The sequence below is a fragment of the Sorex araneus genome, chromosome 9 (assembly GCF_027595985.1).
Source record: "Sorex araneus isolate mSorAra2 chromosome 9, mSorAra2.pri, whole genome shotgun sequence".
Taxonomy (NCBI): domain Eukaryota; kingdom Metazoa; phylum Chordata; class Mammalia; order Eulipotyphla; family Soricidae; genus Sorex; species Sorex araneus.
In genome coordinates this window covers 5,201,512-5,228,747 of record NC_073310.1, presented here as the reverse complement: position 1 = coordinate 5,228,747, position 27,236 = coordinate 5,201,512, and the positions used below count along the sequence as shown (strand labels likewise).

The 27,236-nt window shown below is 58.6% G+C and overlaps 2 protein-coding genes across 2 annotated transcripts in view; both read right to left on the bottom strand.

Moving 5' to 3' along the window:
• Positions 1–2,444: 2,444 nt before the first annotated feature.
• LOC129406978 (2'-5'-oligoadenylate synthase 1-like) lies at positions 2,445–11,235 on the bottom strand. The gene is made up of 6 exons (XM_055146629.1): positions 11,038–11,235; positions 8,389–8,680; positions 6,643–6,827; positions 4,368–4,606; positions 3,622–3,781; positions 2,445–2,761 (listed from the first exon to the last, which is right to left on the bottom strand). Exons 1-6 carry the CDS (start codon positions 11,230–11,232, stop codon positions 2,702–2,704), a joined length of 1,131 nt encoding a protein of 376 aa, XP_055002604.1. The 5' UTR covers positions 11,233–11,235; the 3' UTR covers positions 2,445–2,701.
• A 3,392-nt stretch (positions 11,236–14,627) lies between these two features.
• RPH3A (rabphilin 3A) overlaps positions 14,628–27,236 on the bottom strand; it is a 59,480-nt gene continuing 46,871 nt past the window's right edge. The window contains exons 11-21 of the mRNA XM_055146628.1: positions 26,886–26,948; positions 25,860–26,087; positions 23,956–24,035; positions 23,178–23,252; positions 22,432–22,541; positions 20,942–21,068; positions 20,519–20,575; positions 20,000–20,154; positions 19,534–19,615; positions 17,180–17,276; positions 14,628–16,410 (exon numbers count right to left, since the gene is read on the bottom strand). Coding sequence (XP_055002603.1) covers positions 16,280–16,410; positions 17,180–17,276; positions 19,534–19,615; positions 20,000–20,154; positions 20,519–20,575; positions 20,942–21,068; positions 22,432–22,541; positions 23,178–23,252; positions 23,956–24,035; positions 25,860–26,087; positions 26,886–26,948 — 1,205 coding nt within the window. The 3' untranslated portion in view covers positions 14,628–16,279. The remainder of the gene's footprint in view (positions 16,411–17,179; positions 17,277–19,533; positions 19,616–19,999; positions 20,155–20,518; positions 20,576–20,941; positions 21,069–22,431; positions 22,542–23,177; positions 23,253–23,955; positions 24,036–25,859; positions 26,088–26,885; positions 26,949–27,236) is intronic.

The following is a 27,236-nucleotide window of genomic DNA, read 5'->3' as shown; positions in this document are numbered from 1 at the left end:
CAACGAAGTCAATTCATTGATGAATGATCATTATTGATAATTCTGGGACAGCACCAGAAGAGGCTGCAGGGGGATTGTCCGTGTGGTACAATGCAATGCAGTCACCACAAATGCTAGCAGCAGTTCCTTCTCTCTTCGCTCTCTCTCCTTCGCTCTCTCTCCTTCTCTCTCTCTCTCTCTTTCTTTCTTTCTTTCTTTCTTTCTTTCTTTCTTTCTTTCTTTCTTTCTTTCTTTCTTTCTTTCTTTCTTTCTTCCTCCCTCCCTCCCTCCCTCCCTCCCTCCCTCCCTCCCTCCTCTCTCTCTCTCTCTCTTTCTTTCTTTCTTTCTTTCTTTCTTTCTTTCTTTCTTTCTTTCTTTCTTTCTTTCTTTCTTCCTTCCTCCCTCTCTTTCTTTCTTTCTTCCTCCCTCCCTCCCTCCCTCCCTCCCTCCCTCCCTCCCTCCCTCCCTCCCTCCCTCTCTCTCTCTCTCTCTCTCTTTCTTTCTTTCTTTCTTTCTTTCTTTCTTTCTTTCTTTCTTTCTTTCTTTCTTTCTTTCTTTCTTTCTCTCTTTCTTTCTCTCTTCCTTCCTTCCTTCCTTCCTTCCTTTCTTTCTTTCTTTCTTTCTTTCTTTCTTTCTTTCTTTCTTTCTTTCTTTCTTTCTTTCTTTCTTTCTTTCTTTCTTTCTTTCTTTCTGCCACACTTTGGCTGTGCTCAGGCCTGGCTCCTGGCTCTGTGCTCAGGGATCATTCCTGGCGTGTGCTGGGTACCCTATGGGATGCCGGGGATGGAAGCCTGCCTGACTGCATATAAGGCAAGTGCTCTCCGCCCGGTACCATCTCTCCAGCCCGAGACGTCTTAATGGTGGGAACACCGGCCAGCTGCAGAGTGAGGGATGATGGGAGGAGCTGGAAGGAGGCGGGAGACCCTCCTCCAGTCTGAAACTTGGCCTGGCCTGCTAGAGAAAGGGCTCAGCAAAGCCAGGGGCTGGGGCCCCACTCTCACTTAGCGGGACACTCCAAAACGCAGCCAGGCGAGGGAGAGGGTAGAAGGGGAAGGTTCTTGGATTTGATTCTCCTCTCTCTAGCCTGGGGCCTCCCCTCAGCGCTCAGCATGCAGGCAGCGACACAGTCCCATGCACGGGGACGTTGGGGATGGCTGGCGGTCCCCCGGGGTCTTGGTCAGGAGGCCAGCTTGGCTCCCCAAAGCATATATAGGACAGTTTTTCTCTTCTATTGACTGAGGAGGGCAGCTGCTAGGTGCTAAGGGTTCTAACGGGGTTGTGACTGCCCGTTCTTTGCAGCTGCACTGTCCGTGGACTCACAGTGCTCGGACCGTGAGTTTCTCCTGTTGCAATCCTGCCGAAAGGCAAGAGGAGCGGAGGGAAGCCAGCACCTGCCTGGCGTTTATGAGAACCCCAAATTGATGTTTGATTTCATGGCCCCCCATCACCACCCAAAGGAACGTGAAGTTCGTTGACCTAACACAATGGGAAGCGTTTCAAAACTTCTCATCTCGGCATGCGGTTAGCGTAGAGAAGTAGGTGAGCAGACGACTCTCCTCCTACTGTCCCCTTTTCCTCTGCTCCTGTCACGGGGGTACGCACTTGGCTGTGGTGCTTGCTGGGGGCTGTTGTCACACCAGGAGTCCCAGACAGTGGCATCTGGGGATTGCGCTCAGCATGTGGGTGATGCGGGGTATGGGACTTAGGGCCCAGTGTCTGCGGAAAGCAGGTGCTTGATCACTGGTGCTTGACCACCTCCCGGGGTCCCCAGGTGGAGGCTCTGAAAGCCAGATGCATCAGACCCTTAGAGGACACCCCCACTTGGGCCGTCGAGTGCCAAATGCTCAATGCACTGTGATTAGCAGACTCCGTGTTAAGAAAGTCACTGTCACTGTCATCCCGTAGCTCATCGATTTGTTCGAGCGGGCACCAGTAACGTCTCTCAGTGAGAGACTTATTGTTACTGTTTTTGGCATATCCAATACGCCACGGGTAGCTTTCCAGGCTCTGCCGTGCGGGCTCGATACTCTCAGTAGCTTTGCCGGGCTCTCCGAGAGGGGCGGAGGAATCCAACTCGGGTCGGCCGCGTGAAAGGCTAAAGTCCAACCGCTGTGCTATCGCTCCAGCCCGTTAAGAAAGTGCCAATATTTTATCTAAGTGATCAGATACAGAGCAGGAAGGAGCCAGAGGGTTTGCCTGAGGTGGCTGTGACTGGAAACTGGACGGAGCCCAAACTAGCCCACAACAAAATGAGCCACACAAATCTCAACCCCACAGTTGGGAATCGTCTCCTTTGTCCACTGCTGTGTACTCGGGGCCCAAGCCAATGCTGGGCTTTATTAGTAGGTGCTCAATAAAAATGATTTTTCAAGTAATCCATATGCACACGTACACACACACACAGACACACACAAAACGCAGATACACTTCTTGACCATGTGCTTGGTAGTTCATAAACACCCCACAAGGGCTGGCCGCTTTATTTTTATTGTCGTTGGAGTCACTTGGCTCGTGCCCTTCCTGCCAGGCACAAGGCAAGTCAAGGCCCATCCCTTTGCCAGAATCTCCGTGTGGCCTCTCAGAGCCCAGGCTGGGGCGGGGGGCCGCAGGACAGATGCCATCTTTCCAGAAGTGAGGGGATGACATCTTCCAGAGTAAGGAGCACCATCTTTCCGGAGCGAGGGGCTGGCTCCTGGACTCCCATCGGCAAGAGCACTGGCCTTCAGAGGAGGCAGCAGGACCAGCCCTCCTCCGCTGGGGGAATCTTGACCTCTAATGCAGGCTGGAAGGACAAAGCACAGGAGGCCTCAGAGACACTGGCTTTCTCGAACATTTGTGGTGGCTGCCGTGACAAGCCCCCTGGATCCTCCTCCAGGAAGGGTGAGGAAGCCCCTTCTGCACCTTTCAGGGCCACATGGGCTGCGGGGCCACGTCCAGTCCTGAGCGGACACTCTGACTGCCAGTGGCCACCCGTCTGTTGGAGGCGGGCTCAGCCCCTACCGCTGGCCTGTCCTGCACCTTGTTTGCTGGGTGGCCACTGGCACCCCCGCTTCCCTGCGTGTCCAGTTTCAGAGTCTGCCTCTGAGGGGCTCCACCTGGACATCTGCTGTCCCCCGGCCCCAGGAGCCGGACCCTGGGGGCTGCTGCCCGGCTGTCCCTCTGGGGCAGAGCCACGGCCGTGGGCGCAGCACAGTGTGGGCACAGTGGGGCCTCGCTGGGCGCCCAGCGTGTGTCTAGCTGGGTGTCCTCACACAGGTGTGGCCACCTGAGCCCCCTGACTCCTCTGCAAGGGATACTGGGAAGGTAAGGACTGTCACGGGGACGGAGCCTGAACCAGAGCGGAAATCCCAAGGCGGGTGCCTGGCGCGACTTCCTGCTCTCCCCAGCCCTGGCGTGGTCAGTGCGAACCCTCCAGCCACGGAGACGAGAAGGCTGAGTCCGGACAGAGGACGGGGCGTCCAGGGCCCTCTAAACGGGACTCGGACAAAGAGGAGCTCAGTGTGAACGCAAACCAAGGCCTGGGGGCTACAAGGGGCATTTTGGGGGGTGGTGGGGGGAGAGCAGCACTGGGGTGTGGGCCACACTGTGTGAAGGGGGTGCGGGCAGGGTGCAGGGAAGGACGCACAGGAAGCGGCGACTCACCGGCACCTCCCAGGGGCACACTAGGGAACCGTCCGAGTTCCTAAAGCATGGGTAACTCAGCCAGGTCTCAGCCGCCTGTGCTAGGTTTTTCCAGCAGTCTCGGGAGGCGCTTCCACCTGCCACGTTGCACGTGGGGTCAGCCGGGTCCAGGATGATGGGCCTGAGGAGGAGCATTGAGGTGGGGGCAGTCAGGGGAGGAGCTGGGCTGTGTTTGAGGGGTGGGATTTGGTGCCCCAGGGCCCTGCTTGGTGCTCAGTGAGTCTAAGGAGCCTGAACCTTTTGCCCCACGGACCTGGGTTCAAATCTCACTTTTGCCTTTGGACCTGACCGAGCCTCAGTTTCCCCGTCTATGAAATGGGGATGATTCCAACAAGCTTCTCTCAGAGGATGATGCGCAAGGCTCGAGACAGTACACGTGACTTAGCACCACACAGAGAGCCCAGAAAAGGGGTCACACCGAGCCCCAAACAAGTGATAATAAGGTGAAACAGGGGGTCTCCTCGAAGCTCCCCTCCTGCGGGCTGTGGACCCTCTCTGTGTTGGACCTTTTCACGCATGCTCGGCGCAGGCTGAGATGAGCTGACGCGGGTGTGAAGTGGCTGGCACGATGCCCGTTCTGGCCGCGGGGGGGCGGGGCCCTGTGGGTGTGTGAGCCCGAGGGTCCCTGCGCTGGGCCGTATGCCTGCCCCCCCCCCCCCCCCGGGAACACTCACGGCCCTCCACCTCCGGCACGGGCGAGCACCCACCTGGGCTTGCTGAGCTGGCCCTTCAGGTAGTCTCTGATAACCGGGTCTGCAAAGTCGTAATACTTCTTCCAGAAGATGCAGAACTGCTCGTACTTCGGGATCAGTGTTAGGACGGTCCGAAAGCCCTGGGCCATGTCAAAACACAGGGCCCCGCATCCTTGTTCCCACGCGTAAACCGTCAGGAGCTCCAGCGCGTACTGCTGTGGCAGAGGTGTCCATGTCTCCAAATCCGAGCAACACTGACAAAGAGCGGTCAGAGATGGGCCTGTCCGGCTTGGGTGCAAAGCTCCTGCCCCTGGCCCGCCGGGCCCGCCCCGTGTTTTTGTAAGCCGAGTGTTCGGGGAGGGGGCAGAAGAGATCCTTCAGTTACAAACACCCCGTGGTTGCTTTTGTGCAATCAATGCAAGGCAGGCTGGGAACCCCGGTCCCGTCGCTGGGTTCGGCGCAGACCCCTTGGACTCCTGGAGCTCCGTTTTTCTTAGCTGGCACCAAGGGGCACTAATAGTATTTATCTCTGAGGACGCGATGGAAATGAACTGAGGGGGAGAGCTTGCAGTGCTTTTTCTAAGAGTCCCCAGAGCAAAGAAATTTTATTTTCTGAAAAAAGACGTGGAACTCAAAGTCTCACATTGTTTCACAAGTAATTTTCATTTTTCTATCTATTTATTTACTTCTCGGCTTTTTGGGTCACACCTGGCAATGCACAGGGGTGACTCCTGGCTCTGCACTCAGGAATTAGTCCTGGTGGTGCTCGGGGGACCATATGGGATGCTGGAGATCAAACCTGGATCAGCCCCAGGCAAGGCAAATGCCCTACCCACTGTGCTATCTCTCTGGCCCCACACAAGCAATTCTCAAGGATGTTGACCAGCACATAAATAATCAGGCACCCAAGGAAAAAAAGACATTGTAAGTGATGAACAACAGAAAAAAAAGAGAGATGAAATAATAATAAATCCACAATACCTTAAATCCTAAAGGACCAAATAGAGGCTTCAAATTAAGTGGAAATAATAGGTTCAAGAAATAAACACTTGAAATAGGCCAGAGAGATAGAACAGGAGATAAGGCATTGGCCTTGCATGTGGCTGACCCCAGTTTGACCCTCAGCGCGACATATGGCCTCTGAGCACTGTGAGATGGGGCAGGCTGTGAGCACCACTCGGTGTTGCCCTCAAACTAATCAACCAATCCAAACAAAAATTGAATTAGTGGGGCTGGAGCGATAGCACAGTGGGTAGGGCGTCTGTCTTGCATGCGGCCAACCTGGGTTCGATCTCCTGCATCCCATATAATCCCCTGAGCACTGCCAGGAGTAATTCCTGAGTGCAGAGCCAGGAGTAACCCCTGTGCATCACCGGGTGTGACCCAAAAAGCAAAAAAAAAAAAAAAAAAGACAAAAATTGAATTAGTAGGCAATCAGAGGCATATGATCACCTGGCAGATCTGAATAAGAATGACATAGAAATCCTAGAATAGGGGCCGGAGCGATAGCACAGCGGGTAGGGCGTTTGCCTTGCACGCGGCCGACCCGGGTTCGATCCCCGGCATCCCATATGGTCCCCCAAGCACTGCCAGGAGTAATTCCTGAGTGTAGAGCCAGGAGTAACCCCTGAGCATCGCTGGGTGTGACCCAAAAAGAAAAAAAAAAAGAAATCCTAGAATAAAACCGGAAGCAACAGCAGTTACTTCCGTTTTTGTGATTAGTAGCAGCAAATTAGATACAACTAAAGGGGAAATTAGTGAACTGGCAGATAAATCAGTGACCCAGGGGAGACTATGGAAGATTGTCCCTGGGGAAACGAAAAGATGGAAAGCAACAGTGCAGAGATCTGGCGACGGAGCGTGAAGGTCTGACAGACGCTGCACAGGAGAGAAAGCGAGAGAACGCCAAGGATCCCCCTCACTGGTGGAGAGATCCGCCCCAGGTCACGGATCCTAAGCAAGGACCTAACGGACCGTGAGGCTGAGGGAAAGAAATCAACGGTTCCGTTATTGAGATAGGCCAGCTGAAACCAAGCACAACCAGGACCAAGATCCTTCCTCCCCCCTCCACCCCTCCCGCCCCCTCTGCTACTCCCCCTCCTCCTCCCCTCCCCCACCCCTTCCCTCCTCATCTCTGCCTGCCCCCTCCCCCCATTCTTCCTTGCCCCTCACCTGCTCCTCCTCCCTCCTCCTCCTCCTCCCTCTCTCCTCCTCCCTTCTCCCTCTTTTCCCTCCCTGTCCTCCATCTCCTCTCCCCCTCCCCCTGCCCCCTGCCCACCCTGGCCCCTACCGTTTGGAACCAGTACTTCACCAGGCGGATCAGGCTCTTCAGCTTGGTGGGGCGCTCCTTCAGGAAGGCTTTCTGCAGCTCCGTGAAGCAGGGGGAGAACTCGCTTTCTTTCCCCGGTTTTTGGCACTCTTTGATAAGCCTGACGTAGATTTGGGGGTCGGGTCTTTGCTCTTTGGTCCACTGGCCTGCGGGGATGGAGCCGTGACATTAAGCTCTCGGCTCCTGGGGCCAGAGAGAGGCTCGCAGGGCTGGGCACATGCTCTGCTTTGCATGTGGGAGCCCTAGTTTGAGTTCTGGCATCTCGGAGTCCCCTAAGTACAGAGCTGGGAATAGTCACTGTAAGCATAGCGGGAGATGGCCCCAGACTAAATAGAAAAGTTGGCTCTTGTCTCAGATCCTCCCACCCTACCCCACTCCAGATCTTCCCCCTGATTGGCTCCCCTGTTCTCCCCAGACATGCCAAGGCACTCCTGTCCCAGGGCCTTTGCACATGCTGCTTCCTCTTCTGGGAAGCCCCTAGCTTTCCCGTGGTCTGTCTCCTTCCCATCTCCTAGACCCTTGCTCACATGTCACTCTGTGTGTGTGTGTGGGGGGGGCTCTCGCATCATGGGGTGCCCCCTATCTAAAAAATTCTTCCCAAGGGCCCTCCATCTGGCCTCTGGGCTTTGGTGCCAGCTGGCGTGTGGCTGCTCTGAAGGCGGTTAGCGCTGGGCTGGGGAGGCACTTTTCTTGCCCTTTCTGGCACCCGGCCGAGGCCCAGGGATACTCTGCGCTCTCTGAGACTTTGGTCCAGCCCCTTTCCTCGAATCAGGGCTCCTGACCCTCTGAGGCAAGATCCGATCCTTACTGGTCCCAGACCTGCTGAGCACGGGTCGGGGGACAGCTGCGGCCTCATTTCTAGGCCTTGTCCTCACTGCCTGCATGGTCCTGCCCCTACAGCTCCCACCCGCAGTCTGAGCTTTCGGAGGTTTGGAGTTCAGATGACGAGGTATCCTGGGCCCCACCTGCTTGGCCCCATTTTTTTTTTTTTTTGCTTTTTGGGTCACACCCAGCGATCCTCAGGGGTCACTCTTGGCTCTGCACTCAGGAGTCCCTCCTGGCCGTGCTTGGGGGACCATATGGGATGCCGGGGATTGAACCCAAGTCGCCCACGTGCAAGGCAAATGCCCTACCCACTGTGCTATCACCACGGCCCCAGCCTGGCCCTATTCTTTCATTTTGGGCCACACCTGGCTGTGCTCAGGGATCACTCCTGGCAGACTTGGGGGACCATAGGGGATGCCGGGGATTGAACCTGGGCTGGCCACCTGCAAGGCAAGCACCTTACCTGCTACGCTATTGTTTGGATGATGCCCTTCACGGGCCCTTTTTTTTTTTTTTTTGCTTTTTGGGTCACACCCGGCGATGCACAGGGGTCACTCCTGGCTCATGCACTCAGGAATCACCCCTGGCGGTGCTCAGGGGACCATATGGGATGCTGGGATTCGAACTCGGGTCGGCTGCGTGCAAGGCAAACGCCCTACCCACTGTGCTATCACTCCAGCCCCGTCACGGGCCCATTTTAAGGAAGACAAGATTCTTGTCACCTTTGCCAGGGGCCTAAGAAATGTCAGACCTGTGCTGACCGAGGCCTCACTCACGCTCACCCTTGCAGAGACCCCTGGTCTTCCCTGTGCTTTGGGGGGGCCCTGTGTGGCTGAGGCCCGCCAGCTGGGGGTGCTCACGGCTGAGCAGTGCTCGGCTCACCCAGGACGTCGTAGGCGGGGAGGATGTCAAACTCCACCGACTCCTCTTGCTGGATCTCCTGGGACCTCAGCTTGAAGTTGAGTGAGCGGGGATTGCTGTATGTGTCGTACATGCAAATGGTCACTTCAAAGCGGCACTCCTTCTGACAGGCTTTCAGCTGCTCCCAGATCTCGCTGATGAACTCTGCGCGGCGGTCATACTGGTCCTGAAAACTCCGGAGGTTGTTGAGGAACACGACGAGGTCGGCGTCCGAGCGGCCTCGCAGGGACGTGCCTTTGCCCAAGGAGCCGCCCTGAAGTAGAGGAGGAGGAGGGGGAGGAGGGAGAGGAGGGGAGGGATGTGAACCTCAGGGGTGGAGATCAGAGAAACTTCCCAAGTCAAAGGCTGGGCACCAGCGTGGACATGCCCGAGCTCTGGCTTCCGCTGAGGTGACCCTCAGCCCAGGGACAGCTGGCGGGGGCGAGGTGGTGCCTAGGGGGGGAGACGCGGCTGGAAGCTTCCACCTCACTCCAGCTCTGCGTTCAACAGGTGAGCGACTTGCCTGAAGTTCACAGCCTCTCTCTGCCCTCCAAGGTCCCTCGAGGAAATGGGGCGTCCAGGGAAAGTCTCTTTAATAAATAGTGCTGGGATTTCTGGCCAAACGAAGAACAAAACTGGACCCAGAGCTCACACCAGGCACTGAAGTTAATTCAAAATGAGATCAGAAATCCTAAGAGACGGGGAAGGAAACGCAGGCGGAACTCGCCACGGTTTAACTCCGACATGGAGTTGAACCAAGGAAATCAAGCAAGGATGAACGAATAAGACTATCCGACGAAAGGGTTTCTGTGTGACAAAATGTTTCTGCGCTAAGAGAGGCTAAAATAAAAACACGCTGTTGAAGGGGAGAAAATAGTCACATATTGCACATGGATAAAAGGGTTATTATCCAAGATGGAAGAAACACAAAACTCCAGCAATGAAAATCAAACCTTATCCAAAACAGGAAGAAGGGCCTGGAGCAAGAGCACAGTGGGGAGGGCGCTTGTCTTGAGCACGGCCACCCAGGTTTGAGCCACAGCACCCTGTATGGTCCCCTGAACACCACCAGGAGTGATCCCTGAGAGCAGAGCCAGGAGTAAGCCCTGAGCATCACTGTGCATGGTCAGAGAAGACAGATGGACGGCCAACAGGCATATGAGAAAGTGTCCCTCTTCTCTTACCATGAGGGAAATGCAAATCAAAATTCAAAGTGACAGTGAGATATGACGCCCATGAGAATGGCACATATCAGAACGACTGGATGTGACGGTGAAGGTATGTGAGGGAAAGGGACCCTTATGCATTGCTGGTATGAAGATGTCTGGTTTAGCCCCTGTGGAAAGTAGTATGAACACTTCTCAGGAACAAGCAAAAAAGGGGCTGGAGCGATAGCACAGTGGGGACGGTGTTTGCCTTGCACGCAGCTGACCCAGGTTGATTCCCAGCATCCCATATGGTCCCCCAAGTACCGCCAGGAGTAATTCCTGAGTGCATGATCCAGGAGTAACCTCTGAGCATTGCTGGGTGTGACCCAAAACGCAAAATAAAAAAAAAAAAAAAAGAACAAGCTAAAACCTGGAAGCTTTTAACAGATCTGGTGAGTCCACATCTCCCCTGTGAGGCCCCAAAGCAGCCTCCTCAGAGGTCATGACAAGCTGCAGCCAACATTAAGTCTCAACAAGGCCTCAGTTTCTGTTTCCCCAAGATAAACTCCCAATCGAGTAATTCACCTAGATAAGAAACTGGGCAATCTATAAACCGTTTGTTGACTGAACCCTATGTAAACTGCTTGGGATTTGGAGTTGGGGTCCTTGTCAAGACTCCACTGTGTTGGATGAGACTCGGACCCTAGCTCAGGCCAGTGCTGGCTCGGCTAGTAATAAAGCTCCTTTGCTTTTGCATTATCCTGTGTGGAACTGGGTCTCTCCACAACTGGGGATCTGACACTTGGGCACAACAGCCCCTAAACACAAACATCAATTCAAAAAGCGATATGCACACCCGTGTTCACTGCTGCTTTAAGTATGGAATAGCCGTGACCTGGAAACAACCCAAGTGCTCAACAACAGACAAGCCGATAAAGAATCCACGGTATGTTTGCAAAGAGCTCTGTAAGGAGGCAAAGCTTGCATTTTGCCACAGTGGAGTTTATGGGATATGTTGGTATATATCCCATTCTGGGTATGCTGAGACATTGAGAGTAACACCATTATTACTAAAAACGATGCCTCATTAAAGAGAAAGGAAGGAATGAGACAGGAAGAAAGGAAGGAAAGAAGGAAGAAAGGAAAGAAGGCAAGGAGGGAAGAAAAGAGGGAAGGAGAGGAGAGAAGAAAGGAAGGAGAAAAAAGGAAAGATGAAGGAAGAGAAGGAAGGAAGGAAAGGAGGGAAGGAAGGAGAGAAGGAGGAAAGGAGAAGGAGAAGGAAGGAAGCATTTCCAGCCTGGCCTCTCCTTAGCAATTATGCAAAAATGGCAGGTGCAAGGTTTCATCCCAGAATCAATTTTCACATCAGGAATCACCAGGAACCCCGAGCCCCCCACCTCGTCCTCCCTTCTCAGTGGGCGGACCCTCTCTCCCTGCAGCCCCGACTGTTTCCCGGGCCCCACTGGCCCCCACTGGTCCTCACCTTCACAACCTTGGACACCCGCACGGGCTCCCTGGAGCCCTGGAAGCAGCGCTCCTTCAGGAAGCTGCTGATGATGTGGACGGCTCTTTTCACCTGATCGAGAAAAGTTGCGTCGGGCTCGAGGTATTTCTTAATGAACTTGTCCAGATCCTTGGCGTGTGTGGTCCTGAGGTCCATGGTTTTGAGGTCGTCCATGGTTTTGAGGTCCCTGGCTAGGCTGGAACGGGGTGAGCCAACAGGCTCCCGGAACTGGCCGGCTTTTATCTCTTCCACTGCCCAGTCTGGGCGGGGCTCCCCCCCAACTTTCCGGGGGGGGGGGGAGGAGCTCTGAGCACCAAATTGCAAGTGTGCTAGCCTGAGTCATCTAGCAACTTCCTGAAACTGGTTCTGACCTTTAACCCGACAGCTGAAGCTCGGCAGCCTTTCGTTCAGACCCAACCGTGAACTCACGTTTGTACCTCACCCGAAAAGGTGCAATTAAAAAAGAGCGTTTTCTGTGCATTCCTCTGTTGCTGTCTGCTGAGCCCCCCTCCCCCCCGCCAAGGAGATTGATGAAATGGCTTTGGTGGCTTTCTGTGATCTTTGGAGCCATGCATGAATTTTACCAAAAATTCCAGGAAGGTCCAGAAGCTTCCAAGAAGGCCATGAATGGCCTAAAATTCAGATTCTGCACCTATTGGTACCTTGCAAGAGCTTTGGGAGGTTTTTCTAGGTGCTTTGGCAAACATACCTGCAGACACAATTCTCTTCTTTGATTTAGGGGCCACGCAGTCCCTCCAAAGCTCAGTGCTCAGGCGCTACTCCTAGCTCGTGTGGGGGTCACTCCCTAAGGCACTGAGTGACCCCAGGACTCAACCCGGGGTCTCAGACATGCAAGGTCAATGACTTAGCACGGAACCACGTTCTGGCTCCTTTCTCTCCCTTTTAAATGCTTCTTTCTCTCCTTCACCTGCTTTTTTACTTAGTCTCAGCACTCACGCAGTGCATTTGTTACCACAAACACGGATATGCTATGAATATCATTATTATTATTATTTCTGGATTTGGGGCCACACCCAATTGTGCTCAGTGACCACCCCTGGTTGTGCCGGGGACCATATGTGGTGCCGGGAATTGAACTGGGGTCAGCCATATGCAAGTGTCTACCTCCTGTACTCTCTCCAGTCCCAGGTTTCTGATATTAACTCCAGACCATAGTGGACATGGGAGCTGACGCTTGTTCATTCTATAGACTTGACACAGGTGTGATCCCAGGCACCATCATGTGGGATTTGTGCAGGATGGATTCAACCCCCACCCCATCCCACCCCGCTGATTCTCAAATTCCTCTCTGCTGAGACTGCCCTCGCTTACTAATATGTGCTACGACTTTCTGCCCAAGCTTGATCTCACTGCAACTTACAATTTTACGTGGCTGTTTCTAGAACTTTTAGTGCATCGTATTTTATGTATAGCCAACTTAAATTTTTTTTTTTTTTGCTTTTTGGGTAACACCCGGCGATGCACAGGGGTCACTCCTGGCTCTGCACTCAGGAATTACCCCGGCGGTGCTCAGGGGACCATATGGGATGCTAGGAATCGAACCTGGGTCGGCCGCATGCAAGGCAAACACCCTATCCACTATGCTATCACTCCAGCCCTAGCCAATTTAATTTTTGTTTGTGAGCCACATCCAGTGGTAATCAGGGATTATCCCTGGCTCTATGCTCAGCGGTCACTCCTGGCAGTGCTTGGAGCACCATATGGGTCTTGGGGCTCGGACCCAGGTTCTTTGTCTGCAAGGCCTGTGCATGAACACTGTACTATTTTTTTAAAGTCCCTAGAGACCTCCTTGGCCTGTTCCTTAGCCACTCTTACACCTCTCTCACTGTCACTGTCATTTTGTTGCTTATCTATTTGCTCGAGCGGGAACCAGTAACATCTCTCCATTGTGAGACTTATTGTTACTGTTTTTGGCATATCGAATACGCCATGAGGAGCTTGCCAGGCTCTGCCGTGCTGGCGCGATACTCTCGGGAGCTTGCCAGGCTCTCTGAGAAGGACGGAGGAGTCAAACACGGGGCTTGGCCAGGAGCAAGGTGAATGCCCTACCGCTGTGTTATCGCTCCAACCCAAACCTCTCTCATTTTGAACTATCCTTTTTTTTTTTTTTTTTGGCTTTTTGGGTCACACCTGGTGATGTACAGGGGTTATTCCTGGCTCATGCACTCATGCACTCAGGAATTAACTCCTGGCGGTGCTCAGGGGACCATATGGGATGCTGGGAATCGAACCCAGGTCGGCCGCATGCAAGGCAAACGCCCTTCCCTCTGTGCTATCGCTCCAGCCCCTGGACTATTCTTTTATCTCCAAACACGTGGGGATTTTTCAAGGTTCCTTGCTTGTATTCATTTCCTGTTTGAGTCCACTGTGATGGAGCGCAACATAGTAGAAGCTCTAGATTTTAGGATTGATGGAGGTTTCCGGTACAGACGCAACCTTCTCTTGGGAAGGCTGTGCGGGAGCTTGAGGAGGGAGTGTAGGTAGGCGTTGAGTTATCATCAGTGTAAATAGCAAGCTTTCAAAAACCAATGGGTATTTTTGGTAGGTTTTTGACGCACACCCAGTGGTACTCAGGGGCTATTCCTGATTCTGTGCTTAGGGGTCACTCCTGGGAATGCTCTGGGAGTAGAACTGGGGTCAGCCGTGTGCAAGGTCTTCTTGGTCCTATCTCTCTGACCCTTATAACTTTAGCTCAAATTAGAGGTAACATGGTTACAACAGCCAACAGAGTCACTGCACCACCCCTTCCACCAAAGTGCTCTGCCACTGGCCTGCGTCCTGGGAGCCTGCCCCTTCCTCTCCTCCCCATTGGCCCGCGTCCTGGGAGCCTGCCTCCTCCTCGCCTCCCAATTGGCCTGTGTCCTGGAAGCCCGATTCCTCCTCTCCTCCCCATTGGCCTGTGACCTGGGAGCCCACCTCCTCCTCCCCTCCCCACTGGCCTGTGTCCTGGGAGACTCCCTCCTCATCTCATCCCCATTGGTCTGTGTCCTGGGTGCCTGCCTCCTTCTCCCCTCCTCATTGGCCTGTGTCCTGGGAGCCCGCCTCCTTCTCCCCTCCTCATTGGCCTGTGTCCGGGGAGCCCGCCTCCATCTCCCCTCCCCATTGGCCTGTGTCCTGGGAGCCCGCCTCCTCCCCACTTCCCCATTGGTCTATGTCCTGAGAGTCGGCCTCTTGCTCCTCTCCACTCAAGACTAAATTCTGGTCAGTCTAAAGTTTGTGACATTAGCTGTCAGCCACCCCCTTGCTTTGCATCTTTATATTCTACAGAAGTCACAGAGGTGGAAAGCACGCACACCTGCCACATGGACAGGGACCACACTTGCCACGTGGGCAGAGACCACACCTGCCACGTGGGTTGGGACCAGGACTGGCACATGTGACAATGTGGGCAGAAAGGAGTGGGCGCTTGTTCAGTCCCCACATTGGAGTGCAGACGTCCCAGTGTGTGTGTGTGTGTGTGTGTGTGTGTGTGTGTGTGTGTGTGTGGTGGGGCGGGAGGGGGGCGGGAGATCACCCAAGAACCAGAAAGGAAGGAAGCAGGCCCCCAGTTTTCCTGGATATTCCTACTTTATTTGAGGCTACATTATCACGAAGAAAGTGGGGGCGGAGGGCAGGCTGGCATGCACCAGAGGGCGTGTGGGTTCTACGCAGAAGGCGGTTCCGTTGGTGGGGGCGATCGGGCGCCCGGATGGCCCAGAGCTTGCTGCATGCTGATTCCAGCGCCGGTCCCCGCGGACAGCCAGCATGCTTGCTCCAAGGCGCTGAGCACGGGCAGCAGCAGGGAGAGGGCCCCGGGGGAGCTGGGGGTAGCCAGGAAGCTATGGGCTGGCCCAGGGATCTTTCAGGAACGGTGACTCCAGGTGAGAGATCCGTGTCCCCAAAGATGGGGTGGAAGAGGGGGGTGTGAGTGGGGTCACTGTGAGTCTCAGGGCTCATCTGATGGCCTCTATTGACAGAGAGGGGGCGGAGGGTGCTCCGCAAGGACGGGAGATTGAACAGGCACTGGGAAGCTAAGCTCGAAGGGGCCTGAGTCTGGCGGGAGGGTCAGCGTTTGCCCCTGTGGTTTTTTTTTTTTCCCCTGGTGCACATCTCCAGAGTTTATTCCCTTGAAGGAAGGGAGATGGGCTGACCGGCCCCGGGCTGAGGCCTTTGTCATCTTGAGTCTTTAGAGGATCCGCACGGTTCTGCCCTCCTGCCTGGCCATGTGATGCCGAGGGCAGAGACAGGCTGAGGGGCCCGGCTTTGCCATGTAACTAAGAGCGGGGACGGGGGACAGCTGGGGGCTGGGCAGGTCCCACACCCTGAGTTCTGGACCCTTTGCTCCCTGAGGCCACCAGGGAGGCCAGGGGCACCCACCGACCAAGGGCCCTGGTTCGCCTGCCCACCGGGGAGTGTTTCAGAAGGCGGGCCCAGGTGGCCGCGGGGGGCTCACTGCTCTCTGAGTTTGCTGGTCAGGCTGGGCAGAGGAGATGCGGGAGGGCACATAAGGATTCACTTATTATTACTATTGTTATTCTATTTTTTGCTTTTTGGGTCACACCCGGCGATGCTCAGGGGTTATTCCTGGCTCTGCACTCAGGAATCACTCCTAGCGGTACTCGGGGGACCACATGGGATGCCAGGGATCAAACCCGGGTCGGCCACGTGCAAGGCAAACGCCCTCCCCGCTGTACAATTGCTCTGGCCTCCAGGACTCACTCTTTGGCCATTTTACCCGATTAAGTGGGAGGGGGGGAGGGCAGAGGTGGTGGTGCCACGCAGCAACTGGGGTCTCAGTGGCTTTTGGTGACTAAGCAAACAGGTGGCATCTTTGGGGAGAGGCAGTCCCTCTTGCCCCCCCCCCGTGAGTGCCATGCTGGCTTTGGGGCCCCGAGTCCCAGGGCCTGTGTATGTGGCAATCAGGGTGCAGGTTGTGGCGGGGGGCCTCGTGGGTCGGCTGCAGCAGAGGTGACAGGTCGTGCATGTCCGGAGGGTCGAGGACAGCCTCGAAGCAGGATGGTGGCCGCGAGGCTGTTCACAGAGTCCCCTCCCGCGAGACGGCCCCCCCATGCCTCCTTTCCACCCTGGAGGGGCTGGGGGCTGAGCCCGGAGCCCCCCGAGGCGGGAGGAGGGTCTGCAGTGCCCGCGGTGGGGCGGGCTCCAGGTGGGGCGTGGGGGGGCAGGGCTGTGGGCGGGCGGGGGCCGGGCGCGGGATGCCGCCCTAGTCGCTGGCCACGTGGTTCTCGTTCTGCAGCTGGTGCCAGCGCTCCACGCGCTTGTCCTTGTTCTTCAGGCACTCGTACCAGTGCTTCAAGCGCTCCCCCTTGGCCGAGATGCCCAGCTGGCAGCCCCCTGGGGACCAGGCAAGAGGAGGCCGGGTGGGCGGGGGTTCACAGTGGGGACAGCTGTCCCGTGCAGGACCGCCCCCCCCGCCTCGTGACTTGGGGGCTCCTCTCTGCAGCTAGTGCAGCTGATCTGGCCACCACGGGCACTCCGGAACCTGGGGCGCCCCCTGGAGCACCGCCACCCCCCCCAGCTGAAGCCTGTTTCCTAAGCCCTCCTCCAGGTCACTGCCCCGCACCCTGAAACGGAGGCCCCATGTCTGAGCGAACCCTCCCCCCACATTCCCCTCCCCCTCAGTCCTGCCCCGACCCTGGAGCACGCTTCCTCCTCCCCCCCGCACCCCTGCCTTGCAGAAACGGAAGTAAAGGTGCCCCAAGCCCCCTTCCCTGCATTTATGTGCATTGTGGGGGTCTCCCAAGCTGTGCCCAGGGGACCTGGGGATAACTGAGCTGCCGCTTCCATGGCCGGGCCCCGTGGGGCTGTGGGTCACCAGGGCCATGCCTGGCAGTGCCGTGGGATGTGTGCAGGCGTGTGTATATACATGTATGTGTATGTGTGCATGCATGTATGCATGTGTGTAATGCCGGGGACGGGACCCGGGTCCCTGCAGCTGCAGAGCACCCCTGAGCCATCCATCTGCCCTCCACATGAGATCTGTCCCACCGAGAGCCAAACATCCCCCCCCACCCCCCGCAACCCTCCTGGCCAATCAGCCGTGTGCCCGGACCGCGTCCCCAGCCTGGCCCCTTGCGAGGACGGAGGGGACAGCAGCGCTCACCGATGTAGTCGTTGGACTTGCCGATGTCGTAGTCCCAGACGGAGATGTCCAGGGACTTCTTGGCCAGGTCACTGTGCTTGATGTCATAGAAGAACTCCTGCGGGGGCAGAGGGAGCCGTGGTCAGGGCCAGGGGCCACCGTGCGCGGGGGTGGCCTCCCGAAGAGGCCCCTGCTCTGACGGCACATGTGGCCTGAGGCTTGGAGTGGCTGGGATGCCCCGTCCTGCTGGGGCTCTGGGCTCCCCTCTGAGCACCCCTGCACCTCGTGGCCGAGGTCTGTAGCCTCTGGGTGCCCCCACCATGCTGCGGCAGGGCAAGCCCCGCCGGCATTGCCGTGTTGGCAGTGCTTCAAGACGGAGATGTTTCCCGAGTGAATCCAGGGCCGCAGTGACCTGGGCAGGGCACACACGAGGCCTGGAACCCTGGACTGTGGAGAGGCCACTGAAGGGTGCTGGAAATTGGGGTCCAGGGGGCCCCCACCTACTTTGGAAATGTTCCCCGGCCTCTTTTATCCATTATCTGGGTGAATGGAATTAAGTTAAAATGGAATGGAATTAAGTTAAAACCAGTTGTGGTGGAGCTGGAGCGATAGCACAGTGGGGAGGGTATTTGCCTTGCGTGCGGCCGATCTGGGTTTGACCCCCAGCATCCCCGAGCACCGCCAGGAGGGATTCCTGGGTGCAGAGCCAGGAGTAACCCCTGAGCATCGCTGGGAGGGACCCAAAAAGCTAGAGGGGAAAAAAATCCCTGTTGTAGTTTGGGGTGTGTCATGACACAACTTCCCTTGGGAGAGCGACTGACTGCCTTTTTGTGGTGTGTGCATTTCTTTTTCTTTTTCTTTTTTTTTTTTTTGCTTTTTGGGTCACACCCACCGATGTTCAGGGGTTTCTCCTGGCTCTGACTCAGGAATTACTCCTGGCGGTGCTCAGGGGACCATATGGGATGCTGGGGATCGAACCTGGGTCGGCCGAGTGCAAGGCAAACGCCCTACCCACTGTGCTATCGATCCGGCCCGGTGTGTGCATTTCTGCACGTGCTTGCTGGCCCAGGTGTCAATATTTTACAGTCTTTATTTTTGTGTGTTTGTGTGTGTGTGTGTGTGTGTGTGTGTGTGTGTGGTGTTTGAGGTCTGGGTTTGGTGCTTTCTCTTTGCTGGTGAGTGTACTGGTTGTCTGGGGTTCTGATTTTGCTACTTGCCCAGACTCCCACAGAGAGGACGCCAGGAGGGTTCACCCACTCTCTGCTCAGACTCATGACTGGGAGCCCCCGGTGAGCAGAAGGCCGAGCGTGGGCTCTGAAACCCAGTGGCCAGACACTGCCCCGAGCCCTGCCCCCCACCCCCCACCCCCGTGCCTTGTCGCGTGCCCGCTGCCTTCAAAGCAAAGCAGTGCAAGGGCTGGAGAGACGGTACAGTCAGTGAGTAGTAGGGCACTTGCCTTGCATGTGGCTGTGCCAGACGCGATGCCTGGCACCCCGTGTGGTCCCCTAAAGGCACCATGAGTGTCCTCGAGCCCTGAGCCAGATGTACCACAAAACAAAGCAAAAAACTCCAAAGTGATGCAAAACGCTGTTGTCATTTCCCTTTCCTACTTGGCGACTTGTGGCAGAAACCTGTGTCAGCTAGGGAGAGCCCCACATCACCGCATCATGTCAAGAGAAATTTCCAGACCCCCCAGTTCCTGCTGGGGTCCAGGGAAAGACTCTGCAATCCAGAGGCAGGCAGAGGAGGGAGAGACAGAAGGCGCCGGAAGGGACAGTGGGAGGGAGGCAGAGGGAGCCGGCGGCAGATGCTGTGTGGAAGGTTCGGGGCGCTGCACCCGACTCTGTCTCCTCAACTCGAGATCACGAGCGTTAGAGATGATGCACGTCACGGAGATGACTGAATCCAGTCAGCGTCGGTGGCGCCACCCTGCCCACAGCAGCCCTCATCAAAACCTTTCGCCTTGGATTTGATTCCTTCTGGCGACGGGGAACTCATCACCTCTCCTATAGGCCTCCAGAGCGGGTCTCAGAGAGTGAGCTTTCTTTGCTGTGCCTTCCACCAACCTGGGGGCTCTGCTTCTGCCCCCTGGACCCACCCACCGTGAGGATCCCAGAGCCCAGGGCACAGGGCCTTGCTGGCCGTTTAATGACACGAGAGCCTTAATTACGGCTGCAGGTAAGAATTCTCACAGTGAGAAAAGTCTCATTCTACTCAGCCACTTAATGACAGTAAAACCTTCCCACAGCGAAGGCCTGGTCCCATCCCTGGTACCCCACAGGGTCCCCGGAGCACGGCCAGGAGAGATCCCTGAGTGCAGAGCCAGGCGTAAGCCCTGAGCACGGCCCACCACTGTGACACCAGCCAACCCTTACCTCGTTGAATTCGGGGTTCAGCGTCTTCTTCTTGATCTGAGTCTTGTGCTTGGCCTTCTTCCCCATGTCTGGTTTCAGCCAGCTGCAGACATGGAGCGTCCCCTGGGCACAGACTCTCGCCAAGCCCCGTGCCCGGTGTCACCTCTGCAGGCTCCAGGCCGAAGAGGCAAAGCCACCGGGATGCAGCGGATGCCGAGGGCCCCCGGGGTGGGGGAGGTGTGCCCACGCACACTATTGGGGTTCCCCCAGCAGCTGCCTATGGACCCGGTGCCCTGACCACCCTTTTCTCCGAGAGCCTGGATGGGGTGTTTGGACCCACCGTCCGTTACCCCCACGCTGCCCTGACTTCTGGGGTGAGCCGGGTACCGACAGAGAGGAGACACCCCCGCCCTCCTGTGGCAGCGAGGTGAGAGGGTGCCAGCGTGGGCCTCCCTTAGGCCCCACCCCCAGAGGCTCGGGGCCTTACAGCTTGACGAACGGGTCCGAGTAGCCGTTGGCGTCCATGGCGGCCAGGTGCACGCAGCGCACGATGCCCACGATGAGGCCGCCCTGCTGCGTGCTGTACATGAGGGACACCAGGATCTTGCCGCGTTCCTCGATGTCCCCGATGCGCTCCACTTGCTGCGGGGAGAGGACAAGGGGCGGCGCTGGGAGCGGGGAAGGCGCTAGGGCGGTCAGCACCGCGGACAGCGGACAGCGGACAGCCCCCCACGGGGACCAGGTGAGCCCCTCGCTCCGGTCCCCGACCCCCGCCAGCTGCTTCCGAAGCGCCGTCCCCGGGGAGCTGGCCTGTGGCCCTCAGAGGGCTGCCGGTGGCGAGGTGGCACAGTGCCCTGCTTCTCCCGCAGAACCCGGGCACCCGCCCCAGCCTCCGCCGGCTCCAGGGCGCCCCCTGCTGTCGGTCCCCAGCTCCGCGGCCCGCGCGCTTCCTGGCGGCCTAAGGGTCAGCAGGTTTGGGGAGCCGGATCGGGCTGGGGGGGCTCACCTCCTCCTCATACAGGGCCATGCCTCGGGCGGACCCGGTGGTGCCCGCGCGCTTCATCTGGGCAGAAGGAAGCAGAGGAGAGAGAGAGTTTGTGGGCCCGCCGGCCGTCGGGGGCAGCCACACCCGGTGGGGGAGTCTCGCGCACGCGTCCTCCTTCCCAATGACCTCGCGGGCCACCGCGCGGACACACCCCGCCTCTGAGGAAGGGGGCCTGGAGCCGGTTCCCGGGTGAGGGCCCTGCGCGTCACACAGCTAGGAGGGGGAAGGGCGTCCCCAGCCACCCGGACAGGCTCCATCTGCCCTGCCCATCCTGCTGAGGGACCTGGGGCCTAGTAGGGGGTGGGGCGGGGGTCTGGCCAAGCCCCCCTCCCCTCTCTCCTCTGCTCTGCTGAAGCGGGGGGGGGGGGGGGGCTTGCTGCTTACGGGGATGACCCTCTCCAAGCAGATGTTGAAATTCTTCCTCTGATTGGGCTTCAGTTTCTTGAGCGAGAATCTGGTCTCCCCGATAAACTCGTTATGCCCGAATTTGTCCTCGTCACAGACGGAGATCCTGTGCGGGAGGAGAGACAAGAGCGTCCGAAGGGGCGGGCCTGGCACCCTGCGCCTGCGGGGGACGAGCACCAGCACAGGGACGCCCCCAGTGCATCGCTGAGCCCCGCCCCACGGTGCCATGAATGCCTCTCCCGTCACAGCCGCCCTCGGCGTCCCTGCCCGGAGACCACCACCCAGATGGAGAGGAAGAACGTTCCGGCACTCAGAAGTCCCTCCTGGCCACCGCCTTCCACCAAGAGGACCCACGTCTTGACCCCTGGCCCAGAGCCCCTGGCCTGCCTGGGCCCTTCGTGAGCGAGGGCCGGCGGGGACAGCTACTCTGTCTGGTGTCTGTGCTCGAGGCGCATTCCCGTCAGGTCGGGGGCCACTGAGCAGCGGGCAGGCGGCATCAGGCCATTGTGCAGCTGTGCGTGTGCCACTGAGTGTATTTCCCCAAGCTTACGTGGCAAATTTATGGGTCCCCAGCACCCCATGTGGTCTCCCGAACCCCATCAGGAGGGATCCCTGAGTGCAGAGCCAGGAGTAAACCCTCAGCACTTCTGGGTATGGCCCCAAAACCGGAGAGAGAGGAGGGGATAGAGGGAGAGAGAGAGAGAGAAGAAGAGACAGAGGGAGAGAGAGGAGAAGGCAGAGAGAGGCAGAGAGAAGAGGCAGAGAGAGAGGGAGAGAGGGACAAAGGGAGATGGAGGGAGAGAGAAAGAGAAGGGAGAGGGAGAGAGAGGGGGGGGGAGAGAGCTGTGGGAGGGGGCTGAGAACATTCTCCCTGGCAGCCCGAGGTTGCGTCAGACCCAGTGCCCTCACGTGTGTGGGTGCAGACCAGCTGTGGGCACAGCAGGGGGTGTGAGCCGCGCAGCTCCTCATGTGACCCCGGTCACAGCAGCAGGGCCGGGCGGGGAGAGGAGCCTTGCCCAGCGGCACTGTCTGTAACGTGTCGCCAGAATGACGTGCTCCCTGCTCCTACGTGACGACCAGCACAGACCAGCGCGCCAGGGAGAGGAGATCCGCCCCACGGCCGATGATGCAAGGGACAGACCTTCCGAGAAACACTCAACTCCACTGAAAGTCAACGGGGGGCTGAAGAGACAGTGCCACAGGCTGGGCATCTGCCTTACATGTAGCCGACCTGGCTTTGATCCCCGGGCCCCCACCAGGAATGATCCCTGAGCACAAAGCCAGGAGTCAGCCCTGAGGGCTTCCAGTTCTCGGCCCAAGCCTCCTGACGTGCACAGATTCCAGAGGGCCAGACGGGGTCTTAGGGCTGAGTCATGCCCCATGTCCTCAGGTGCTGGAAAGGGCCCGAGTCTCCGTCCGCCCGGGCACCTGCACCCGGTGAGGGGGCGGTCCCCGCCCTCCACCCGCACCTGAGCGTCTTCCTCTGCATGTCCTCGTCCGTGATGCCGTGGTACACTAGAGTCTCGTTCCACACCGGGTTCCGCGTGTTCCGCAGGGTCTTTGTCCGGAGCTTATTGGACTAGAGACAGACAGACAGACAGACGGACGCTAGCTCAGAGCCCGCCCCACCATCCCAGCTTCCGGCCAGATATGGGGAGGGGCTGAGAATCTCCCTAAAGCATAGCAGCCCCCTTGGGATGAGGGGCCCCTCCAGAAAAAGGCAGCAGTCTAGAAAGCCAGACTGGACCCCCAAAACCTGGCCCCGACCCCAGACTTGGCCCCTCCCCCAACCCAGGACCCTCCCCCAGACCCAGCCCCCACAGACCCAGGACTCTACCGCAGATCCAGCCCCCCTGACCCTCCCCAGACCTGGGATCCTCCCAGGACCCTCCTCCAGACCCAGCCCCCCCTAGACCCGGGACCCTCCTCCAGACCCAGCCCCCCCTAGACCCGGGACCCTCCCCCAGACCCAGCCCCCCTAGACCCGGGACCCTCCCCCAGACCCAGCCCCCCTAGACCCGGCCCCTCCCAGTGAATGCTGTGTTGGGGGTGTTGGGGTGGTGGCCAGGGGGTCGTGGTCGGCACTGGGGAGCAGGCCAGGACCAGGCTCCCCAGTTTCCTCCCTGGAACATTCCGGGCGTGCTGGTGCAGTGGGCGTGGCGCAGTGGGCCGGGGCTCCCTGGCGCTGGCGGCAGGCGGCCCCGCCATCTCGTACCTTGCTGGCCCCGGGCAAGAGGTGCAGCTTCACGTAGGGGTCGGCCAGGCCGTTGGAATCCATGGGCTTCAGGCCCTGCAGAGGGGCAGCGGTCAGGGCCTCCGCAGGGGGTGGGGGGTTCTGTGGGGTTCTGTGCTGTGTCTCCCCGAGACAGACACATGTGGTCTCCCAGAGAGCCTCTGGCACCAGGTCACCGTACTTCCTGGCGGTGTGACCCCAGGCAAGTTTCTCTTGGAATTTTTTTTTCCCGCTTTTTGGGTCACACCCGGCGATGCTCAGGGGCTACTCCTGGCTCCGCACTGAGGAATTACTCCTGGTGGTGCTCGGGGATCCTATGGGATGCTGGGGATCGAACCTGGGTCAGCTGCGTACAAGGCAAACGCCCTCCCCGCTGTGCTATCGCTCCGGCCCCCCCAGGCAAGTTTCTTTACCTCTCGGAGCCTCCCCTTCCTGGCCCACCGGACAGGATGAGCACGCAGGCACTGCTCGGGCTGGCATGGGGCCGGTGGGGGGCGCCGGGCTGGGTGGAAGGAGCGGGCCTGCGGGTGGGGGCTTGGGAGGGTTGGGGTGCCTGCAGGACACCCCAAGGCCCCACCCGCAGGGCACTGACACCCTGCACGGCCCCACTGGCACTGCGGGAGCACGCTGGCGTGAAGTGGGACTTGCTGGCACTATGTGTCCCCCTGGACTCCTGCAACCTGGGGCCCCGGCTCAGCAGGGCCTGTGAGGGTCACTGCAGAGGAGCCCACCCCACTTCCACGGGGGCAGCGGCACCCACCTTGGCCTTCAGGATGGTACAGTTGAGGGAGCTGCTGTCCTGGTCATACAGGAGGCTGAACTCCAGGGCACCCAGCGTGGCTGCGGAGCGAGGGGACAGCGCTGAGGCCGGGTGCAGCAGCCCCACCGTCACCCTCGGGCCAAACCGCCCTGTCCCTGGCAGCCCGCCCCGAGTGAGCACCAGGGCTCTGGCTGTCGCCTGCTGGGTCCCCCGGGGGACATTCACCCAGAGGCTGAAGGAAGAGACGCGGCTCGGCCTTTGCTGTTGCCTTTGCCCAAAACATGCGTCCCCCCCACCCCTAGATTCTCACCCGCCCCATGTCCCCCTTGTCATGGCTTGGGTAGCACCTTCTCCAGGAAGCCCTCCCTGGTCGTTCCCTCCAAAGCTGCCCCCCTCCCAGTCCTCTGCCGCATGCGAGTCCCTTCCTGCTGCTCCATCACTAAGTCAAACGGATGTGCTCTTAGGATAACTGGTCTCTCGCCACGAGGGCGTCGTCCACTAGAGGAGTGGCCCAGTTTGTGTCATCTGTTCGCTTCACCGCCCTGGTTTCTCTGTCTTCCGAAACCATCGGAGCCACCCAGGTTTCGGGGCTCCCTGAACAACCTCCAAATGGAGACTCGTGGGTGCAAGGAGCACCGGGCCGGGAGCGGAGACGGATCTGTGAGAAACTGTGGGGGCAGCTGCCAGAGCCAGCAGGAGCTGTGAGGGCCCAAGGAGCTATAGAGGATCAGCAGACGGACATGCGGACAGACGGAAGGAGCGGGGGACTCGGGAAGGGCGGAGCGGGAGATGCAGCCCCTTGGCACAGCAGAAACTGCCCTGGCTGACCAGGAGGGGTGCATGCCGCCCCCTTACCCTGAGCCTGCAGGGCTGCACCTGGGGGATCCACAGGCTGCCAGACCCTCAGCACCCCTTCTCCAAGCCCGGGCCAGTCTCCGAGCTGCTTGGAGCGTCCACCCCCACCCATGTCCCTGTCCGAGCGAATGGTGATGCTCATGGGTTTCACACTGTAGCGCGGCATCCACGGCCTGTGCGTGCCCCCACTGTGGCTGGCTGGGACAGCCCATGTGTCCACGCACGCTCCCAGGCCCACAATACAACAACCATAGCCCCCTCCCTTTCCGCCCTGCCTCTATCTCTCCTCCCAGCTCCTGGGGCTGTGTATGTGTGAGCCCATGTGCATGTATGTGTGTGTGTGTACATGTGCACTGACATATGCACATGAGCATGTACACGCATGCCTGTGTGGGACACATGGGCCGGGGTGTGTGTGTGAACTTCAGAGCAGAGATGCAGATCCAGGGCTTTTAAAACATCAGCTTATCAAACCGGATCATGAACGGCTTTGTAACTATCTCACGGTGTCTAAATTAAAAATAAATAAATAAATAAAATCTGCCTAAATGCAGAGTCCCCACGGGCAGCTTCCGTGCAACACAGCCCTGGAAGCGACGCCGTGCTGCTGGGCTCAATGAAGAAACGGTCCCTCAATGAAGAGGACGGATGGATGGACGCGAGAGGAAAGAGCCTGATTCAGGGCGCTGGAAGGAGACGCACCCAAATCTGGGCACCCCGTTTCTCTGCCCCACAGGACAGCAGAAAGGGCCCCTGGGCTCCTGGGGAAACGTGGAAGTTCACGATAATGTTTTTCTTTTCTTTTTTGCTTTTTGGGCCACGCCCGGCGATGCACAGGGGTTACTCCTGGCTCTGCACTCAGGAATTACTCCTGGCGGTGCTCGGGGGACCGTATGGAATGCTGGGAATCAAACCCGGCTCGGCCGTGTGCAAGGCAAACGCCCTCCCCGCTGTGCTATTGCTCCAGCCCCAAGGTGGTGTTTTTTTGACACATGCGTGAGTGGTGGCACCTGGGGGGCTTCCCTGGTGCCCCCGGACTTGCCACCTACTTGCTTCATCAGAGTCGTAGCTGTTGGCTTCCTCCTCCTCCTCTTCTGGGGGTGGGGGCTGGCGGGCAGGGCTGGTGGTGGCCGCCGGCGCAGGGGGATAGGAGCCTGCAGGGGGGCCCGCTCGGTCCTCCCTGGCACCAGCCGCTGAGTAGCCTCCGGCTGCCCCGATCCGCTCCTCCCTGGCCGGGGCCATGGCCCCTGTGTGGCTGGGGTCACTGGGCGCTGTTTCTGCAGGGGATATGAGGGTGAGGGGATCATCCTGGTGTGGTGGTGGTGGTGGGGGGGTGCTGAGTGGTGACGGATGCCATGGCAGGGGTGGGGCGTGAGCCTCCCAGCCCCCCAGCTCTGCAGGAGCAGCCCTGCCAGGTCCTGGGGGCCCGCAGGTCACTCCCATTCCCGGGCTCTCAGAGTTGTCAGGGTTCGGGGGGTGGGTGGGACTTGCAAAAATGCAGGTTCTGTGGCTCCCTCCCTGCAAAGGGCAGGGGTGGGGTGGGGCTTGGAACCTATTTTACACCGAGTCCCAGGAGCTAATTCAGACGCAGGCCTCACAGCCAGGGCCCTGACTGTGGGTCCCCTCTCATCTGTCAGACAGGAATTATGACCCTCCAGGCACCCAAACAGCAGAGGCTGGTCCCTGGAAACAATCCACCCTGGCAGAGCCGGTGGTCCAGAGGCAACAACTGGCCACCCTGTGCCCGCTGGAACGACCCCTGACACGAAGCCACATCCAGGCAGGGCGCGAGGTGCCACGGGTTCTGTGTGCCTCCACCCCCGGCAGTTCTGTGACAGGTGCTGGTCCCCGGGTGGATGCCTGAGGCACTGAGGCACCGAGGGATGGGGCAGGGGCTCCTGAAACCTTGGTGGTCAGCTGTGGGGGCGTGGCCGGCTCTGAGCTCTGTCCCACTGTGGGCGCCACTGGCCACCCGCCACCCGAAGCCCAGCTCCCTGGAGGCCTGGCCCTGGGGTCCTCCCGCGCTGGAGCTCGTCAGACGGGGTCTGTGGGGTCAGGAAGGGGCAGAGACGTGCCTGCTCTCTGGTCCGGAAAGCGTCCTGCGGGCGCGGGGCTGGGTCTGCTGCCTCCAAGGGGGCCTGTGAGGGGACAGAGAGAGGAAGCAGGGAACGAAGCCCCTGAATGTTTGCTTCGTTGGTGCCGACAGCCCAGGGACACGCAAGCAGGCGCGTCCTGGCTGCAAGAAGGGGCCTCTGGCTTCCGCTCTGAGCCTCAGCGCCCTGCTCTGGGCGTGCAGACGGGAGCCCGGCTCTCCCACCGAGCTGGCGGTGCACAGGGCGAGGGTTAATGGGCAGGTGGCAACGGAATCCCTCCTGAGCGCACCCTGTCCCGCCTCCCCACCCAGCTGGGCTGCCGGGAGATCCTCC

Bases quoted from the DNA above. Each gene is read 5' to 3' on its own strand.
- LOC129406978 (XM_055146629.1), bottom strand. From the start codon at position 11,232: ATGGACGACCTCAAAACCATGGACCTCAGGACCACACACGCCAAGGAT. The intron at 8,681-11,037 runs GTGAGGACCAGT...CCTCTACTTCAG, and splicing joins GGGTGTCCAAGGTTGTGAAG to GGCGGCTCCTTGGGCAAAGG. The intron at 6,828-8,388 runs GTGAGCCGAGCA...CCATCCCCGCAG, and splicing joins CCCCGCCTACGACGTCCTGG to GCCAGTGGACCAAAGAGCAA.